Raw genomic sequence first — 21693 nt, 5'->3', positions numbered from 1 at the left:
GAAATCTCGAACCTTTTCCGCCCGGGGCAAAGGACGACCGGCGCGCCGCGCGCAGGGAGCCCCCGAGCTCCTGTGCCCGCTCGATGAAGCCACCAAGGGTGCTGGTGGCCGGGCGCCTTCGCCGGAGGACCTCGAGGTCGTCGTCGCCTTCGCCCTCCGAGCCACCCGAGGCCGAGGCCGTCGCATCTTCTTCGCCATCAGAGCTAGAGAGGGACCAGAACTTACCTTGCTGTCGAGAAGCGCCGGGGGGAGAGGACGGCCCGGTGGGAGGACTCCGGCCGTCGGTGGCGCGCCGGGCGACGCTGGGGTCGCACCGCGGCCGAGGCGATGAGCCGCCGCAGTCCGCGTCGCCAATCGCCTGTCCGCCCATCTGGTCGTCCTTTTTGTTAATTTGGTTGTTCTTAAAAAAAAAAAAAAAAAAAACTCACCTAAGATTCCTTTGGCTTGAACATTGTACAAACACAGGGAAAGAGCAAAGTGGAGTGCCGATTTTTCCGGACCTGCTGGTGTTTGATTTACGTTTCACAGATTATGTTTTGTTGCCTCGGATGGTTGAACTCTTGACCAATCTCAGGGAGCTAAATACAAAGGGAGTCTCATGGAAGACTATGAGTCATGTTTGGAAAAAGCTAGAAAAACTTTACAAGCTCCGAGTTACCAAATCTTCAGATGTGTTCACGGTGGACAGCTGTTCTTCCATAGATATGATGAATTTGGAACTCCTTGACTTATCTAGCAACACTCACATGGAATTTTTGCCGACATTGTCATCCGAAAGAAGCCTGAAGATGCTTGTTCTTGATGGTTGTTCCAGCTTGGAGAACGTTATACTGGAAGGAGCTCCTCCACTGCTCGAAAGTTTCAGCTTTGATGGTTATGGGCCAGCAGAGAATTGGAATCATTCCATACAACTGCCAAAAAAGGAATTGCGCCTGCAGTCTCCTATAGCTCCCATCGAAACCGTCCAGGTTACCAAGATCTCCCTGCATGGTTGTGGTCGATTGCAGAACATATTTTTGCGTGCATTGCCTAATCTGGAGGATCTGGATCTCTCTGGTACAGCCATTAAAACACTTGACCTCCTTGCAATGGATATCCCGAAACTCAAGAAGTTGTTCCTGCTGGGTTGTCAGCATCTCCGTAGCCTAATCTGGCGTGCATTACCTAAGTTGGAAGTGCTACGTATAGACATGCAGTGGAAGCAAAGATCAATGGTCTATTGTGGAATAGAGAGATCTTTCAGCTTTCATGCATTTATTGCTTTTACAGATGGAAGGTTCACTTTCAGGTTCATTGAGGGACTCTATCACCGAATATCACAATGTCTCTCAATGGTGTACCTCCTTATCTCTTGCATGAGCCATAGCCAAGCCAACAATACCAAAAGTATCAAGGAGATTGGTCCTAGCCAAGAGGGTTTGGTTCCAACAAGTCTGATTTTACCTTATGATAATGTTGCTCTTACTAAAGATGTTATGTGCTCATCTTTCCTGTGGAACCACCAACAGCTTCAAACTTTGGATGTGCATATCGAGATTGGTGAAGGAAGCTATAATATAGAGAGTATGCAGGACAATTCAAATTTCAATTTATTTGCGCGTCATGTTCAATCATTGCATGTCCATGACAATTCCTCAATCACTGCTATCCCTCCAGCAAATGAAACAAACTGGGACATGCTTGAATGGTGTCATGTTGTGAGGTGCCCCAAGCTACAATATGTGTTTTTTCGCCGATATGGACGAGAGAGCTTTGGACATATAAGAATAATTTCAGCTTCTGATCTCCTGGTGGCTTATTGCATCTGGAGTAGAGGCACTATTATTCAGAATAGTTGTTTCGCACGACTGCAACACATATACATGTACAACTGCCCTAGGCTGGTGTACGTCCTCCCCATTTCCTTCAGCTTGCCCAACTTAGAGACCCTCCAGATCGCATACTGCAGTAACCTCCGAGATGTTTTTCCATTGGACGACAAGTACCCTCCAGCAATATCATCAGGTGTCACATTCAAGAACCTAAAGCAAATCAAGCTATACCATCTTCACAATCTGGGGCAGATATGCGAAGTCAGATTGACTGCGCCGGCGCTGCAGACGATCGGCCTCCGGGATTGCTGGGGTCTCAGGCGTCTGCCGGCCGTAGCACGTGAAGGTCCCAAGCCGGTGGTGGACTGCGAGAAGGACTGGTGGAACAAACTCGAGTGGGATGGCTTGGATGCCGGTCATAACCCATCGCTCTTCGAAACGCGCCACTCAGCCTACTACAGGAAGACCCTCCCGATGGTCTCGTTTCTAAGGTCCGTTGCACATAGATTTCTTATGTATGCATATATGTCGATAGAAAAGTTGTTTCATTTTTTCCTTTGGGAGAAGGAATAACTTCATTATCTGTTTTTCGTTCTTCATTTGCCAGGTGATATGTTGCGCTACTCTGGCATGTGTTGCTTCGCGGTGCGAGGAGGTTGGGCTTACGTGAAGCTTCACTTTGTTGTTACAAGTCCTGATCTCACAGATCCGGGGTGTTCCCAACTGCGTAGGTGTGTCCGCAAAGTGTGTCTGTGTTCGAGTTTTCGGTCCGTGCTGCACTGCTACTACTACTTGTACTCGCAGCCTCGCGGGTGAATAAAAGTTGTGTTTTCGCCACGATACATGACCTTGGTCCTTGGTATGCTTGGATTGGTGTGTGATGTTCTGCTACTTGGAGTCCTAGCTTTCATGCTTGGTGCGATGTTCACTAGCCTAACGGGTTTGTGTTGGTTTGAAGTCTGTTTGTAATAAGAGGGTGTGCCGTGTCCAGATACTCCACTTGTGTCCACAAGAGAGTGTGGTTTTGTGATTGATGAACCGTTAATTCAGCCTGTGTTTGGTTGATGAACAACAAACATTGTATGATTGTGATCATTATCGGAAAATTGTACTATTGTGATGAATTGTCTTGTGATTTCATACAACATGAGTTTTAAGCGTATAATATGTTGGCATTGTGGATATTTGTGGTCTGGCAAGCTCTACGCTCAGCCTGGTCGCTAGCGTAATTTCTCCACATCGCATTCATCAAGATTCTATACAACGTGTTGGTGAAGCCCACTCTATTGCCTGCTGGGCGCTGACTTTTCTCCTGCTTCTATCGTTCTTGCAGGTATGTGTTGTGGGTGAGGTTTTTTTTTTTGAACAAAGGGAGACGCCAGAGGCGCCAATTTTATTTCAACTCAAGCACAATATACAGAGTAAAGTACATAGCCTTGAATATCTGCTGAAATAAGAGCATCGGAGATGGGACATAGGCTATTGCTATGAGTTGAAGAATTGCATCTGAAGATAGGCTCGGAAACAATTGTTTTGAGAGCCTGTTGTGCACAATCATGAGCTACTCCATTGAGGTCTCTTTTGATATGGAATATTGCCGCCTGTATCTGAGTAGAAATTTGGAAGAAGGAGGCCATGACGTCTCTTAGTTCCCATGGAACCTGCTGAGAGGAGATGGAGTTTGTCGCTGAAGCTCTTGCAAGAGAAAGATTGTCCGTTAGAAAAGTAACTTGTTGTAGCTGAAGTGACCGCGCCACCTTTGCCGCAAGAAGAAGAGCCGCCGCCTCGGCATGAAATGGTGTTGGCACCTGTTCTGCAGAGGCTTGAATCATGACGTCACACTTGTGTTGACCAATTTGAACCTGAAGAAAGAGACCAATGCCAGTTGCTTGGGAGTCGTCTCTTCCTGACATCTTCATGTTTTTCCAAGAGGCATCTGAGAATATTTTGTTCCCTGTAATGACAAGATCTGTCCTTATTGTTGTTCCCTGTGCTGGTAGATAATTGGTTGCATGAGTTGCTTGCTTGCTTGTACTGTCTTCTTTTACATTGGCCTGAATCTGCAAAATGGAATCAACGGTGGGATCCAGCATCTCCATGTTTTGTTGAATTGCCCTTGCCGCTTGGTACACCTGGTATGGGGCCCCTGGTTTTCTGCAGAATAGGTTGTCATTTCTAGACTTCCAAATACACCACATAAATGTTAGAATATTTTCTAGGGTAGCATAAGGGTGATTCATGGACAACAATTTTATTAAAATTTGAGACATTGAGTTGCAGTCTGTAATAAGCATCTCAGATCTGACAAACCAAGGATAGCTGAACCATGCCACACGAGCAAAGTGACAAGTAAAAAAGAGATGTATGTCTGTTTCTTCTACAGCACACCTGGAACACAGAGTGCTTATGTGAGTGGAATACTTACCTGTTCTTGCTCCTGTCGGCACTGCTCTTCTTAGAAGTCTCCATCCAAATGTCTGCACTCTCGGAGTCAATTTTTTATTTCGCCAAATCTGTTGCAGGAGACGAACTGTTGCAGGATGTACTTGCCTTGGAGCCGGTTCGCCCTGTTCCTGCAATCTCTTTAAGCAAGCACGATATGCGCTTTTGGTGTTACATTTACCTGATGGTGTGAGTCTCCAGCATAAGATATCTTTCTCTTCAGAGTTGATAAGAGGAGTTTGTTTAATGATTGTAGCAAAGGGTTGTTGGAAAAGATTATCAATAAGTTGAGTGTTCCATGCCTTTTGCTCCGGGGGCCACAGATCCCTAACATAGGCCGGGTAAATATAGCCTGTTTCTTGAATTATGAGATAATCATATATAGCAGACCACTGTTGACACCAGGGAGTGCTCCAAACAGATATGCCTCCTTGTGTTATTTGGTAAAAGCAATGGGTTTTTAGAATGGGAAGCACTTTGTGGATTGAGGCCCAAAAGGCTGATTTAGGAACATTTGGATTTGGGCGCCAAATAGATGAGTCATGAAAGTATTTGGATTTGAGAACAGCATGTAAGAGATCATTAGGAGCCTCCGCAATTCTCCAGGCCGCCATAAGGATTAGGGCCTGGTTCATGGCTTGGATGTTGCGGATACCCAAACCTCCTTCATTTTTGGGTGCACATATGTCCTTCCATGCCCGGAGACACATGGCCTTCGAGTTTTCTTCTTCTCTTACCCCCGTCCACCAGAAATTGCGAATAATAGCATTAAGTTTGGCTATGAATTTCTTGGAGAAGAGAATGTTTGACATGTAGTAAACGGGGATAGAAGAGAACACAGATTTAATGAGTTCTAGCCTAGCAGCATGTGAAAGCTTATCTGCCTTGTAGGTGTTGAGTTTAGACTTGAATTTGTCGAAGACAAAATTGTAAGCACTTGCTCTATCTTTCCCAGGAATGACAAGAGGGTGTCCAAGATGGATGAAGTTGTTGTCTATGTTGGGAACATGAAATATTTGTTTGATTGACTGCATGGTGCTTGGAGGGACATGTTTACTGAAGATGATACCTGACTTAGACCAGTTTGGAACTTGTCCCGACCTGTCACAGAAATCATGGAGAATGGCGTTCATACGTGTTGCCTCCTGCATTGTAGCCTGTCCACAAACCAATAGATCATCTGCAAAAAGAAGAGAGTGGATTGGAGGGCAATTTGGCCCTAAAGATATGCCTGCAAGAGAGTTAGTCATCATGGCTTCCTGGAGCGCAATGGAAAGTTCATTAATTGCAAGAACGAATAAATAAGGAGATAAAGGACACCCTTGCCTAATACCTCTGTCTCCTCTGAATTTTGCAAAAGGTTGGCCATTAATAACTACAGAGAAAGTTGGCGAAGAGACACAAGCATAGACCAAATTTATGAAATGAACATGTAGACCTTTTCGAGCAAGGGCTGCAACTATGAAATTCCATTCAAGTCTGTCGAAAGCTTTTGCAAGATCTATTTTTAGCATAAAAGCTTGATTCTTCCAGGAGCTTAAAGTAAAGGAGTGCGTTATTTCTTGAGCAATGATGATATTGTTGCTAATACGCCTACCTTTAATGAAAGCTTGCTGAGAAGGATGAACATAGTCAGGTAAGTGAGGTTTGAGTCTATTCGCTAGGCATTTAGCAATAATTTTATAAATGACATTACAAAGACTAATGGGCCTGTAATCTGCGGGAACTAAAGGAACAAGCTTTTTTGGAATCAAAGCAATATGAGTGTCATTAATATGGGATGGCATGACACCTGTTTGGAAGAAGTTTCTTACCAACTGCACAACATCTTGTTCTATCCATGACCATGCTGCAATGTAGAATTCTACATTGAATCCATCCGGCCCTGGAGACGCATTTCGCTTCATATCCTTGAGTGTCTCCCAAATCTCCCGGCTATCCGGAATTGAGTAGGTGTAATCTTGACTTTCTTGCGGGATTTGGGATCCAAGAAAAGGCCTGCCATTGTTAGCATTTGGAGAGGCAAAAAGAGATCTGAAGTAGTTGACGAAAGTATTGCTAATCTGCTCTGGCATGAACTGCATAACATTATTTTCATCTTTGATTGATATAATAGTATTCCTTCTCCTACGTTTGATAATGGCATGGTGAAAAAATGTTGTGTTTCTATCTCCATCTTTAGCCCATTGTTTCTTTGCTCGTTGCATATAAGAATCGGTTAGTTTGGTCATAGTTTGTTCATACCTGTTGGCCAAAGCTGCTTCAATTGCATGGTCTTGTTGTTGCAACGGCTTCATTTGGATTTGCTTTATTTGATCTTCTATATTGTGTAGTTCCTGCTGCAACGGCTTTTTCTTCTTGCACCAAATTTTTAGGGCTCCTGCAAGGTGATTAGTTCTGGCCGAGAAAGATTTATTTGCGGATGAAGACCATGCAGATTTTGCAAGAGATTGAAAGTCCTGCTCTTTTAGCCACCAATTCTCAAATTTGAAAGAACATTTAACTTTCCGAATTGGACCATCAGTAGATAGTAAAATAGGCGCATGATCACTAAGGGTATGAATAAGAGGCATATTATAAACATTTGCCACCGGATAAGCATGGCACCATTCAACATTAACTAAACACCGATCAAGCCTTTGATAGATAGGATTTGAAGAAAAGCGCCTATTTGTCCAAGTATAAGCAGGACCACTAAAACCCAAGTCAAATAAGCCACAATGTTTCACAAAAGCACGAAAAGCATTCATACGGGGACGATTCAGATTTGGGGAGCTTTTTTCCATATCATACAGCAGGTCATTCATATCCCCAATACAAAGCATCGGCATACTAGGGTTATCATAAACAAAAGTGGCCACTTGATCCCAAATCTGGCTAGTCTCGCGATGATAGGGATCGCCATAAATACAAACAAGACCAAAATGTTGATTACTAGTACTATTTACACATTTAGCTAGGATAACATGGAAATTAGCACTAAGAACATGCATTTGTAAATCACTCGTCCACATTAGCCACAAGCCACCAGAGCGTCCCCGAGAAGGAACCACAACACTATCAGACATATCAAACCGAGTAGTAAGATCAGAAGGCTTTACCTTGGAAGATTTAATTTCAGAAACAAAGGTTATTTGAGCTTTTGCGGAGTGGATCATCCTGGCAAGGTGGCGCATTTTTGTACCGCCAAGGCTCTTGCCCATGCCTTGGCAGTTCCAACCTATGGCTTTCATGGCGCCCGTGGCGCCTTACAGGCTGGCGCCGCTGCCTCTTGATTCAGGTACATGTTCTCGCCCCCATGTGCAATGAAAAAGATGCTCCCCTCAGTCTTCATCTCAGGCCGCATCTCCCCTAGCTCCAACTGATCTGCCGGCAGGGACCTTATCGAGACAGACACCTCCGACAAAGACATCCAGATTACCACCTGGAGCCCTGTATTCTTTCTCAGGAACAGCACCGACTGAGATTTCGAGTTACAGCGGCCAACTGCGCACGGCTTAAGACGCGAAAGAGCCAAATCAAGCATGGATCCGCCTCCCAAGGAGGGAGGTTCCATTTGGGGACTTTCTGAATAGCTGTGTCAAGTAAACTGCCGGCGACTTCAGGGTGGGATGTGAGGACGATCACCTGCAGTGGAAATCGGGAGAGGGGTTCTAGGGGGGAAGGTGTTTGAAATGGGGAATCAGATCTAGATGAGGAAAAAGGTCTTTTGCGTGGAGGTTTGAAGGGGGCTATCAGTAATTGTGGAGATGATTGAAGGGGGATTGGAGGAGGAGAAGTCAGGGGACTCACTGGAATCAAGGAAGGGAAGAAAGATTGGGATAATCAGAGGAAGAAGATCGGCATCTCGCCATTCTCCGGCATGTCGCCAAACGCCATACGGCACCACTATCCAACTTCTTAGAATCGAAGAATCTGAATATAGGACGCGGTTGTTCCAGTTTCCAGATGTAAGTGATGTCTTCTTGGTAGAGCTCCTTGCTGATAGTTCTTTCGAGATCCCTAGGCTGCACACTCCGCCATGAGTGGCGACTGAACGCTGCAGTGTTGTGGGTGAGGTGAGACCCAGCTAGGCTCGCTTCATGCTGGTGCGCCTTGCATGGGTGCCCCTAGGCCCTAGCTGCTGCTAGTTTATTGGTATGCGACACTGCACTACAATAGTGGTCTTGAAACACAAGCTAATGTACACATAAATGTTGGCATAAGATGATAAGAACATCTCTCGCTTAACGTGGAACCATTAAATGCAGATGAAGTAACGGGTAACCGCATCTCCGTTTTGCGGTGCAAAAATTATCGCAACACCGCAAACTATAATATTCTGTTTTACGATAGAGGGTATTCTAGATCCATTCTACCGCGACACTTGATATACCGTAAATGAGGATTTTCAACATAAAGAGGCTTTGAGTGAGACATCAATATTCAAGATAAAACATAGATAATTTAAATTAACAACAATGTTTCAATAAAATGCATAGTCTTGTATTGTGTTTCCAAAAAAAATGCATGAAATTCGGGATGAAAATGGTGCCGGTCAAGAAGAACCTTCACCATTGTTGTCGCCGCCACCACCACCACCGGTTGCCGGAGCACCGATGGCATTGTTGCCGCCACCACTAGCTCTAGCCACCTCTATTCTTGTCTTTCTGTCTTCCAATATCTCGGTCATTCATATCTCCCACCATTTTTGTTAGAGGACCCTTTTTGTTTGGATCCATCATCATCACCTAGATCTTCTCATTTTCCTCTTCGAGGCGGATATTTCTATCTTCAAAATTCTGACCTTCTCTTCACATCTTCTCTAATTGCTTCCCACGTTGTTATCTTATCGAGTTTCCTCTTGTCAGTCGCATCTGCCGCTTCAGACGCATATCCTTGATCAAATGGTTGGAGTGGTGCGCGATGAATGCCGACCTCGTTCCCCTCCAGCATATCAAGAAATGAGGTCGGAATGCTATGCAAATTATCTCTGTGCAACCTTACAAACTAATATTTCTATCCCAATTTCAATTGTTGACATTAAAAGATAAGAGTGAGGGCAAATAGGTATACCTATTGTGCCAATTTGCACCACCGCGGAGCCGTTGGAGCAGATGAAATCGGGGATGGGGCATCCGGAGGGGGCACGGGGCCACTGATAGCCTTCCACTTCGTCTTCCGTGGCACCTCGCCCGACGATTTGGTACACAACTGGAGCGACGGCGTAGCCATAGGAAGGCCAGAACCCGTCGCTGCCACAATCCCCACAACGTGAACGCCCCGTCGTCTGCGCTTCATCCTACCAGCGACAGCCACATGCACCTCCACGATGGTGGCGGCGGCAGAGTTGGGGGAGCGACGGGAATCAACGATTAGGCCCGCATGAAGATGCATCATTACGACCAATATATAAGCATATCAATTATAATAACATCATATATTATGGGGCAAGGGACTAGGTACTCCGTATCTTCTTAATTATAATAACACCATATATAGAGACTAAATTAGTGACAAAAGTTGCGAAAAAATGCTTTTGGCACATGAGCACCACTGCTCCCGGTTTTTGAAAAACATATTTCTGAGATTCCAAAAAAATTGAGCATAAATACCCACATATATATATAAATCTTCTGAAAGTATGGTGAAAATTTGGAGAAAATATGTTATATTATGAACTATATAAAAAGACAAATTTCAGACAAAAACTATCCCTATTATTTTCCATGTTCATCAAAATACAACACAATTTCTACCGAAACTTCGCACAGTATTCAAGGCATGTGTATGTATTCATGGAATTAATTTTATGATTTCTTGAAATATAGAAGTATAATTTTCAAATATTTCAAAAATCCGGAGCACTAGTGCTAAAGTGCACCAAATCTCCTACCCAAAAGTTGTTACAAATGACAAAACAGCTCAACATAAAATGCATTCGGATCTCATTTAAACCCAGGCAGCAGCTTTATCATCAACAGAATACATGAGAGAATCATCGATGAGATAATCCATCAAATTTGTAGCAAAATAAATGTTGCATTATTACATATCGGTGTGATCGACAAGAATTACAATCTCAAAGCTTTCCCATCCCAAAAACTTGCGGACCTGCCAAGAATTTGAGCATTCAAGGGCCCTGACAAATTCATGTCTAGACTCTTGGTCACAAATGCCACCAATCATAACATATAATCTATAAAGTGCCATACTCCCTTATAATCCACCAATCTAACATCTACTACACGATCTTTAAAACGTTCAATTTTGTGTGTGGGTTTAAGAACAGCCTACTGTCAGAGATCGTCGACGTCGATGACGTTCCTGAAGCTCCCACCGAGCAATGACAGGAGACCACCGCCGTGCACCCTCCCCTCCGGAACTGCGAGCTCTCCGCCCTCTCTGCGCCTATCCGACGGCGACGGCGACGGCACGGATGGCGACGAGGACTTCATAGAGAGGGGAACCAGCACCTGAGGAGGTATTAGCTCCTGCCTCCCCGCCGTGGCCACGGGCGAGCCGTCGCACTCCGACACCGTGCTCACGCCCGAAGATGAGTACTCGTAGTTCATGGCACTGGCTGCTGCGGCCGACAACGACACTATGCCTCGGAAGAGGCCCGGCCCGATCAGGCTCCCGCCGCCGCTCTTCCCTGCCCCGCCGTCGCGTCGACGCTGCTGAGACGACTGCGAGGCCACCAGCGTCGCATGTGCGGCGCAGAGGCCGCTCCTGCCGCGGGCAAACTTCTCGCAGCCCGTGCCGTACGTGCACCGCTTGCCGCCGCCGTGCGCCTTGCAGAACTCCGTGCTGCCCTGCGCGCTCTTGCCGCAGCTGTCGACCTTGCACCTCTTGCCGCCGCCGTGCTTCACGCAGAAGTCCGTGCGCCCGCGGGCGCTCTTGCCGCACCCGGGAATCGCGCAGCGCTTCCCGCCGCCGTGCGCCACGCAGTAGCTGGTGCCGCCGTGGACGCTCTTGGGGCAGAGGCCGCCGCCTTCGTACATGCAGCGCTTCCCGCCGCCGTGCGCCTTGCACAGCGGCGTGCTGCCTTCCGCGCCCTTGGAGCAGCCATCGAAGACGCACCTTTTGCCGCCGCCGTGGGACTTGCAGTAGAGCGTGCTGCCCTGCGCTCCCTTGCGGCAGTCCGGGTACTGGCATCGGCGGCCTCCGCCGTGGGAGATACAGAACCCGACCTTTCCCTCGGCGCTCCGGATGCAGCCCTCGACTGCGCACCGCTTCCCACCTCCGTGCTTGATGCATCGCCCGGACTTGCCCCGAGCGGCTTTAGGACAGTCGTTATATCCGCACCGGCGACCTCCGCCATGCGCAATACAGTGATCCGTCTTACCCTCGGCGCTCTTGGTGCAGCCGAGCTGCATGCACCGGCGGCCTCCTCCATGGGCCTTGCAGTAGGCGGTGCGGCTCTCGGCACCCTTGTAACAACCCGGCTTCTGGCACCTCTGCCCGCCTCCATGGGCAATGCACAGGCCTGATGCCCCTCTCGCACCTTTGGAGCACCCTTTGAACCTGCATTTCTTCGGATGCCGGCGATGGGCCGGCTGCCCAGGATTGGTTACACCGGTGACAGCATCAGAGTTCACACCAAAAGAAGTCTCTGTCATGGTCGTTGCTGAAGGTTCAGGGCTGAACTGAAGGTGATGTTGAGCATGCCCACTTGCGTTGTCCGTATAGTCCAGCAGATCATCGTGTGCATCTGCCTGAGCCACTCGATCAAAGAGCAGCGACGGCATGTAGCCACCGGAGCTCCTCCTGGAAGAGGTTGAGCCCTCGTCGACAGCGGTGAAGGATATGATGTTTCCTTCAGGCGCTTCAGAACGCCGAACAATAGCTTCAGCATTACCCCTCTGATCATGAAGCCCATGGCTCATCGTCCCAGGATCAGTGAACGACAAGCTCCGACCAAATAGAGTCACCGGCGTTTTCGACTGGCCGGCACCTCCGGCAGGTTGCTGGTAATCCACGGAGCTCGGTTCAGGCGGCGGACCCAATCCAAGTACCAGCCTGCACGCATCATCTTGTGCTGAAACATGTGCAGACCTCCGGACACCCCTGCTGTTGCCACGGCTGCAGTTGTCACTTGCTGAACCCCGGAAGTCCAAGGAAAATGAGGTCGGACCATGGCCGACTGTCGTGTAGTTCGGCACAGAATGACGAGCCATCAAAACCGCAGAGCTGTCCATCAGGGGCTGGCTTCCACGGTGATGGATATCCGCGAAGCCGTTATTCATCTAGGCTAAGTAAACTTTGTACACTGAACTGAGATTTTTTTTTTTGCTTTCCTTTGAACTGAATGTAGGTGGTGGAAGAAACAACAGAAGATCAGGCTTTGTACACTGAACTGAGATTTTTTGCTTTCCTTTGAACTGAATGTAGGTGGTGGAAGAAACAACAGAAGATCAGGAGATTCCTGATCTTTTATATGTGCATGGTGGAGTAGACGAAGTCGAAGAATATGAGCAGCAGTGAGGTACCGTTGAATCCGCTGCTAACAAAACCGGATGTGTCTGCCCTGTCCATTACCTTCTGGCTTCAGCAAAAATTTGTGACCTGCCCACAAGGTACTTGAGCCCTGACAGACTAAACCATCCGGTACATTGATAATCTTATCTAGTAGTTGAGCATTCAGTGTGTTCCGTTTTCTCAGCTAGATGTTGAGCATCAACTAGGAGCAGAGGAGCTAAAATGCTATATATGCGCCAGGGCAATCTTCAGATTAGAACAGCACTGCAACAAAACGGAAATGGTAAGTCAGGTGGTGCTCATGCTATATATAGAGAGTTTAATGTGACTCCTAATTAGCAGTATCATATAAAAGCAAGTACCCATGAACCAAAAGAACCAAAATCAGAAGAAAGAACGGTCAACTTATATCTGCATATAAATCGGTAAAAGAACAAATCAGTGGCTCCAGAAAAGGACCTTCAATTGCTGAAGCTAAAGATAATTTGGTCAAATGGAATTTATGTTAGCTATTTCCTTTTTGGGACCTTTCTCGTCCAGTGATCTGATTGACTATTTGGCTCCATGCCAACCACAGAACATTGCGGAATCTTACACAATGATTGAAATGGGAATCAAACTACTAGTAGGCAAGCAGAGGACTGGTAGAGTGAATAGTCGTGAGATGCAACTCAAGTTGGCCGCAGAATCAGTAACAGATCGGAATTATGAATGACTCAATATGATAAATAAAAACACCAATCAAAACCTTCTCAAAGAAATCGAAATTTATTTTCCTTTTGGCAAACCATAAAGCTTGTGTCACGCATTGACAGGTAAAGTCGATAGTTTGACAAATGAGCACATACAGAATTCGACACAAAAAGACATATGGTAACCTGGACATATTTGACATATGTAACGTTTTGCTCATCATTGTCCATGCCTTCAGAATAAGCGACATAAAGGGCATATCAAGTGCACAATAGCATAAGTCAAAGCTTCCGTTGCATAGTAGCCACATACTAATATACTAAAATTTACTTTTTTTTGAAGCTAATATACTAAAATTTACTTAAACAACTTGGCCTAACTTTTGAGCCTACGAATCCTCCACAACCCCTATTGAACAGATAAATGAATCACATTTCTTTTCCTTTCTAGAAAGAAGGTTGCAGCAATTGATAAATCCCCTAGTGCATATATAACAATTGATAAATATGTGAGACACCATCCATTGCCCCCCAACTTAAATAAGTATAGTTAATTAGGTTTGAGTCAGATTAGTTCAAGTCGTACCTAATAGCTACAGCTACGAGAGATGATTATCCCGCTACAGTACAACCATCTGGGTCAACATTCATAACACCGAGAACAAGCATAATTTTCAAGGTTTATTTGAAGTGTTCATCCAGTTGACTAAACGATCTGATGCTCCAGTACCTGTGGCCTCGGAGAAAGATCGTTGGAGGTATGTGGATGCCACCTTCGTGGCTCTGAATTTTGACAAAAGCTCCATATGAGCAATAACCAAGAACCAGCCTTGACCACAACCTTACAAGAGGAGACAGAACTACAACTACACATATAAACTTTACTGAAGAAACCGTTTAAACAACCTAGGATCTACTTTATAAAGAATATGTTGTCAAACATGAGACAAGACAAAATTTCCTGTATTTCTATAATTGAGTGTCAATTTTCAGAAAGAGACGATGCAATTGCATCAAAACAGGAAATTATTTCAGAAAATACCTCTGCATAACAAGAAATACATGAGCTATGAGCTAGATGAAAATGGAAAGGAACACATGTGGCAAGCCGTATCTATAGCACAAAGAACAGACGGTGCCTGAACTTTGCAGGACATACAAAGAAGAAATCCTAATGATAGAAAGCGTAGCTCTAGTCCTTCTTCTTACAGAATAGCCCTCGATAAACTGAGCTAATTAAGACCATGCAATTAAATCACATCAATTCGAAACGAAGAATATAGAGAAGGATGACAAGACACATGAGCGTGACAGATCTAAACAAGTGTGTGAATTGCCTAATTAAAACACCCATGGCAGAAACCTCAAACCCTAGCTAGATTCAGGAGTCAGGCCTCTGAATCCTACCAATTGGCAAGAGCTCTCTCTCTCTCTCACACACACAACCGAACAAAATTATATCAAGAGAAACACAAACAAACAGACAATGAAAAGAAAACACGACATGACAGAGCGCCAAATATTGGAGAAGGCAAGGAGGAGGGAGTAGGGAGAAGCCAGGGAATCACCTGGGATCTATCCCAATGGAGGAGGAGGAGGCTCTGGTGTCCTTTGCGCAGAGAGAGAGAGATTCTCTTTTGTTGGAGAAGGAGACGAGGCAGAGGGAGAGAGAAGGAGGGCGTGTGTTTATGGCCTCGCAGGCTGACGGTGTTTGGTTGTAGTCTTGCGAGGGGGCTCGTAGGTGCGCCGACGTCAGATGACGGCGGCGTTTGCTTTCCTTTCCCACGCACGCACGCACCTGGCTCCGCTCGGCTCACGGCTCGCGGCTCGCAGCCGAGCTGCCGTAAATGGCCGACGACGGCTCTGGCTCGGGATGTGTGGCCTAGGTTTGTTTGGTTTGCGTTCAGCGAGGGCCCAGTTTGGGAGTGGTTGCTTGTTTGGAACTTTGACAGGAGGAGGCTGGTAGGTTTGAAGGTTAATTGTGATGGTGATATTTTCAGCATCCGATTAGTCGGCCAAGCAGAGTATTTTTACTGGAACGGAACTCTTTCACTACGTGTGGCGTGCAAGGAGCAGACATAAACTGCACGTAAGTGAAAAAAAAGTATATAGTATTTGCGTAGTTGACGAGAATGCTTTGACATTTTGGCAACTTGTTTGATTCTTTCTGGAGCACCGATTACCAACATACTTACATAGTACTCCTTAAAATTAATACTCCATCTGATCTAAATTAATTAATGTGACTCAAACATATATATGGCCGCACAAATTAATTTTGGTCGGAGGAAGTATCTCATTGAGATATTCGAGGTGCAAGTTCACCGCTAGCATCACAACATGTTCAAATTATCGTTCTCACGGATTTATCTCGTGTCTAGGGGCACACTATCTTGATTTAATTAAGGTGATGTGTCCACGTTCCCTCAAAAAAAAAAGGTAATGTGTCCACGTGCATGTGTCTCCCTTGTAATCGCTACAAAATATGTTGTTGGGTGCCGTTTGAAAATCTGATGGCTCGGCAATAGACATCCTCCTCCGATGGTGCCAAGAAACTGCCTGCAAGATGCTACTCAAGAATGCTTGTTTACATTGATCCATCTTCATAGTTGTTTCCTTTGTTGCTATCAGGATCTTTCCATTTACGTCTTAGACTACTCCTAGCTCTAGGTATGATCGGTTTTCTAAGCCTATTATGGACGATTCGATGGCTCGTTTTCTCTTGTGAAACTCTTGGTTTCATTTAAGTGGAATCAGGGAGCTTTTTTTGGTGTAATCTTCTTGTTATCATATTCAGTTTTGATACCTCGGTTCAAATTTTGGAGTATATCAAATTATCAATCAACAGGTGTGCACGAAGGTTTAATTCTAGCGAGTCTTCTCCCTCGCTTCCAAGAGTCTAACGCTCGCCAAATTTGGCTCCCCATCTAGAATGGTTTGGTTTGTCATTAGCGTCCCTAGAAAATGGCATGTGTAAATCTTTTCTTGTTCCGTAGGGAGATCCCGATAACTTTGATACATTTCAATTTTCTTTGCTAATGATTACTCCTTGTCAAGTTACGATAGCGGTTGTTTGCATGCCAACCATGCATTCTTGAACGGATGTGCAAATATCTTACGAACTATTGTATATAAAGAAGTGTCAGATAGACAATGTCAACTGTGCAAAGGAGCGGCAACAAAAGCGCGTTGGCGGCTCACTTTGACGGGGGTTGGTGGTTTAAATATTTCAATGTAATTTTTTTTATTATATTTGAGATGCTTTGTAGTGGATACATTTGGAAATTCAATTCAACTCCCGGGTGTGCATATTCCCCTCTACTAAAAAATTATATTTCGAAATGTCAAAAAAACTGACAAAAATTTGTACATGTACATATCCACAACATATGTGCTTTCGTCAAGTTTCGCGAGGACCAATATTTTGTGTGGTTTATGTAAAAAAGAGGAAATTTATCTTCCAAAAATCTTTATTTTTAACATTAAATTTTGTCTTTTTTACACACGCTACACGACAAGTCGATTTTTCATTAAATGACTTTGTGAGCGCATAGCACGTGAAGATGTACGTGCGGATTTTTATTCAATTCTTTAAAAAGATAATCAAATTATGTGTAACATGCATTTCAAAATAGAGGGAGCATATGCTCCCATGTGCAAACACCACTCATAATTTAGATAAATCTAAAAAACAAATTATGGCACATAGGGAGTATTTTTTATGAACTTCTACAATAGATAACTATTTTAAAACGAATTGTTCAAGCTAAAACCGGGTCAAGTGGAACCGGGGAACGCATACGAGACATGAACTAGCTACCCACCATGACCATCCCATTCCCATCCCTTTCAACCAAAAGCAGAGGCTGCAGCGACACGACGATGCGATTGGCTAAAGCATGACGTGCACAAGTTTGCATCTCTCCTTCTGGATCTCTCCATCTAATGGCCGGTCACCTTGAATTGGTTCGGTTGGTAGCGAGGGTGGACCAGGCCTGATGCCTATTATTGCTGCCCGATGTCTACTTGCACACTGATATTTCACTGTGTTGTGGTCTTGTGGATTACTAGTGTAGGGTTTTTTTTTCGCAGCCATGCATCTTTTCCAATATCATTCCATGCAGGTATACATCAAGATTTCAATGGCTGGAAATTGTAGTTGAACTGCACGCAAGTACGAGTACCATATATACATTATGTTGGTGATCATCATGCAATTTTGCTCAGTGAATATTCATTAATCTTCAAAGTTTGGCAATGATATGCGGTGAAACTAGTGATTAGAGTTTTTAGCTAAATTTGTTACAGGATGATTCAAATTAATGCTAAAACTTTAGAAGGTTTAAACACAGAAAATTAGAATATAATCCAATGCTTAGCCTTTGTCCCACATGTACATTTTCATGAAAAATAATGCACAGGGCCAAAAATTTAACGCTCAAAAATCAATTTGGTGAAGTAATGCATGTGTCTAATATTTCATTTTTTTGGCTTATTCTCATGTTTGGACTGTTGGAATTATCCAGTCGTCATATGAACTTACAAGTTTCATCCAAATTTGATTCTGGTAAAAGGAATATTTAATCATAATGTAGCTCTCTTACACATTGTGGAACATATTAGTTTTTAGTTCATATGTGTTGACTGAATATTAAATCAAATAAATTTTTCTAGAAAATCTCACTGAATTAAGATGGTATAGTAGATACAAATCTTACTAAGTGGATGACTACCTCAACTCCGTTGCAATATGAAATTCCAAATATAAACCAAAATAAAATCATTATTTTGGATTCCATGCGAAAAAGCGTGTATGAAAAATGACTCTTGGAATTATACATGAAATTCAAATCTGGATGTATCAACCAAAATAAAATCATTATTTTGAATTGTACGGTGAAAACTCAAATTTATAATAGAAACACACTTAAATTGGAAATTTTATTTCCATTTGAATAACACGCAGTATACAACGATGGAGGACAAGTATATGTCCATGTGAGATATTCTGGATGTATCAACATGCATAAGTTACTTATCAAATTGGATGTATTCGCCAATATGGGAAAGAAATTGACTCGAACAAAACAAATATGAGTTCATGATGTCAAGAAGCTACGAGCAATGGCGGAATTAAAAGGCATCCTTACAGGCCGCTCGGAAGTTACAAAGGCATTGATGCCATCAAGTATGAGGCCTTTGAGAATGGGTAATTATTTTTGCGGTATCCTAGTTACTTTGGTGATGAACTCCTTCAGTCCGTGAATAAGTGTATGTTTTCCTCATTTGGAAGTCAAATATTTTCAAATTTGACCAAACTTCTACACAAAGATAGCAACATATGTGATATCAAATTATCATATTATTGAATTACATGTCAAGATGAATCTAGCGATACTAATTTAGTGTCATATATGTTGCTACTTTTTTCTAGGGAATTGGTCAATATGAATATGGTTTGACTTAAGACATGTTCTAAAATATATACACTTATTTGAGGACATAGGCCAAAAAAATGCTAGTCCAATCACACACATGCATTAGCCAAAAATCATTAAATGCAACATGTACTAAAAATAAGATAGTACCATAATTAGAAGAACATTAACATTTTGTTATAGGGGTGTACTAAAAACAACATGAGTACATAAGGAACAAGAAGTTGCAATGAGAGTGAAATAAAATACAATGCTTTATCTTCTCTTACAAATGTACACAGGTAATAGTGCTCCGTTGTGGCGTGTTCAAGAGTTCGCAAGCTCCCGGTTCCGCCAACTACTCCGTGGGCGGAACCGTGTTGACAGGTTGAACTCCATGGAGATGCTTTAATGAAGATGGGATCTTGGGGATCTTACAAGATGCAAGTTACGGGTTCTTCACCCCCGACTCATTACCTTGATTTCCTCGGTGACATTGGCGTCCAGCCCACTAGCACCTTCGAAATTTTGCGCTGTCCCCACCATCGCAAGCCGTCCCACTAACCATTGCTAGGCTCTCGTTCATGGAAACATTATGTACATTTCGGATACGATGATATATTCGACGTGGGGTGTTAGAAATTGCGATGTGCTTCAAAATAAAAAAAGAAATTGCACTTTTTTTCTCAAGGTGCAACTGGTACTCAACACTCAAAAGGTTCGATCATACTAAGAGCATCTCTAGTCGTGTCCCCCAAACTGCCCCCCAAAGAGATTTGGGGCGTGCCGGACAAAAAACGTGCCCAACAGCGTCCCCCAAAGCCTCTTTTTGTCCGGCGCGGCCCGATACGATGTTCAGCGCCCCGAGCCTGTCCCCGCCCCACAGGGGACGCTCCGGGCACGCCGGACACAACGAAAAGCGAGGTGAGGCATGGTGGGACCGATGCGTCAGCGGCACATTCAAGTTTGGACCTAACCGTCACCTACCTCGCGACGGAAGTTATTGGCGTGCAGTGACACACGACCAAAGCTTCGCAACTTTGCCTTAATGGTGACGGAGGGGCATGCGAGACGTCTCGTCGGTGTTGCACAGCCTCCACGCGTCGCCGGCGTTCGCATGCCACCGCGTGTTCTCGCGCTTTCTTCCCGCTGCTTCTGGCCTCTTCCCGCGCTTTCTTCCCGCCGTCGGCGTCTATAAAAGACCCCCCCCCCCCCCCCCCCGCTGGCTCAATGGCAACCATCATAGCGGCCGACACCCCTTTCTCTGCCACAAGCACACCCCTCGTCGCTCGAACACCACTGCGCAATGATGAACCTCCCCGTCGCCGGCCAGTTCCCTCCACCGCCGTCTCCACCACCACCTCCAATCCTGATTCGCAATTCGGCATCGACGCCGCCGCAGAGGAAGAGTCGCGGCGGCGCTGGGCAGAGCTTTGGCGTGCAGAGCGGCGGCATTGGCGGGAGTCAATCGAGCAGCGGGAGCGTCGGCAGCGGGAGACCCCGCAGCTGAGGAGAACACGGCGTGGGAGGAGGCGGCGCTGGCGGACACCATTGCGGCGTTCGACGCTGCCACGACGGAAGAGGCGCGGCGGCGCCGGACGAAGGAGATGGCCGAGCGGTGGTGTGCGGAGCGGCAGCGCCAGCGCATGGAGCGGGAGCTCCAATATCGTGAGCAGCGGGAGGCGGTGGAGCGTCAGCAGCGGGAGGCGGCCTGGGGGCGCGGGTGGATGCATTAGCGACGGAGGTCGACGCGTTGGCGGTGCAACTGGAGGCGCAAATGGAAGAGGTGGAGGAGAAGGACGACGACGATGACTTCGAGTGGTCTGACGACGACGGGCCGCACCCGGACAAGGCGGCGGATCAGCAACGAGCGCTTGTCGAGTCCTTTGAGTCGGGGAAGAAGCTCCAGGATGACGGCCGTGCCCGTGAAGAAGCGCAGATTCGCCGCGTCGTCGAGCTCTCCCTCCAGGCGGCGCAACAGGGGAGGACAGACGACGACGCGTTGCTGGAGCAGCAGCGTCTGCTCACCGCCCTACGCATGGAGAGGCGGCGCGCGCAGCAGAAGCTGCGATATAGGGGATGTGACGACGGGGTAGGGCCGAAGAACGCACCGTCGGACGGTCAGTAGGCTAGGGTTTAGATGAAATCTAGCTGTTTTATTCAAACTTTGTAATCTATAATCAAATTTGAATGAAAACCTTTATTTTCGTGCACTAATATTTGTTTAGGGTGGACGTTTGGGGAACGCGGTTGGGAAGCGACGTTCTCCAAACACGACACGAGCAAAATACGTCTTCTAAACGTTCGATTCAACACCCTTTGGGAGACGGTTTGGGGACGCTAATGAAGATGCTCTAGCTCAGCTCTTTGCTGTGGCAACGTATGCAACTCTCGCTTCATCGTGGAGCAAATAATTGCGTGGCCCTGGTTGTCTTCCGCTGCTACCCGCTCCCTCAACAGATGGGTCCATAATCGGCTCGGCTCCCTGGCTCCGCTGGGCAGCAGCTCAGCTCATTTGTCGGCTCGTCTTGGCCGTTCCCGCGGACGATCCGCCGTGATGGCGTTACGGTACCGGCTGACTCCTACTTTTACGTGGCGTTCACGCGCCCGAGGCCAATGATACTCCAGCCCCCACGGAGAGGGACGCCCAGCTCAGAATCTCGCCCCACATGTCAGTGACGGCCACGGAATCTGTCCAATAGGATTCCTGGTACCGAGCATGTGGTGCGCGGGATCCGCGTCCCCGCCACCGCGCGCGCGCGTCTCCACTCTCTCTCTCTCCAGCACCACCGGGGAAAACGACAGGGAACAACTAACCAGCCAGCGACCTCCCCTCGCCAGGCCTCTCGCCGCCCGACACGCGGTGCGCCG

The 21693-nt window shown here is 46.0% G+C and overlaps 2 protein-coding genes across 3 annotated transcripts; one reads left to right on the top strand and one right to left on the bottom strand.

The window, feature by feature from the left end:
* The first annotated feature begins 433 nt into the window (after positions 1-433).
* Positions 434-2935, top strand: LOC127326429 (uncharacterized). Its single transcript, XM_051353287.1, has 2 exons — positions 434-2302; positions 2419-2935. Exons 1-2 carry the CDS (start codon positions 549-551, stop codon positions 2420-2422), a joined length of 1758 nt encoding a protein of 585 aa, XP_051209247.1. The 5' UTR covers positions 434-548; the 3' UTR covers positions 2423-2935.
* A 7245-nt stretch (positions 2936-10180) lies between these two features.
* On the bottom strand, positions 10181-15112 carry LOC127326499 (uncharacterized). 2 transcript variants are annotated; one of them, XM_051353348.2, is made up of 3 exons: positions 14974-15105; positions 14136-14246; positions 10181-12977 (listed from the first exon to the last, which is right to left on the bottom strand). In XM_051353348.2, the coding sequence occupies exon 3, from the start codon at positions 12479-12481 to the stop codon at positions 10532-10534; it is 1950 nt and encodes a 649-aa protein (XP_051209308.1). In that variant the 5' UTR covers positions 12482-12977; positions 14136-14246; positions 14974-15105; the 3' UTR covers positions 10181-10531. The 2 variants fall into 2 exon arrangements, with proteins under 2 accessions (XP_051209308.1, XP_051209307.1); XM_051353347.2 differs by lacking the exon at positions 14136-14246 and having other exon boundaries at positions 14974-15112.
* Positions 15113-21693: the final 6581 nt, after the last annotated feature.

This window comes from Lolium perenne, chromosome 6, assembly GCF_019359855.2.
Source record: "Lolium perenne isolate Kyuss_39 chromosome 6, Kyuss_2.0, whole genome shotgun sequence".
In the NCBI taxonomy this organism is placed as follows: domain Eukaryota; kingdom Viridiplantae; phylum Streptophyta; class Magnoliopsida; order Poales; family Poaceae; genus Lolium; species Lolium perenne.
Note: the sequence above shows the minus strand (reverse complement) of the source record. Positions and strands in the feature narration are given on the sequence as shown.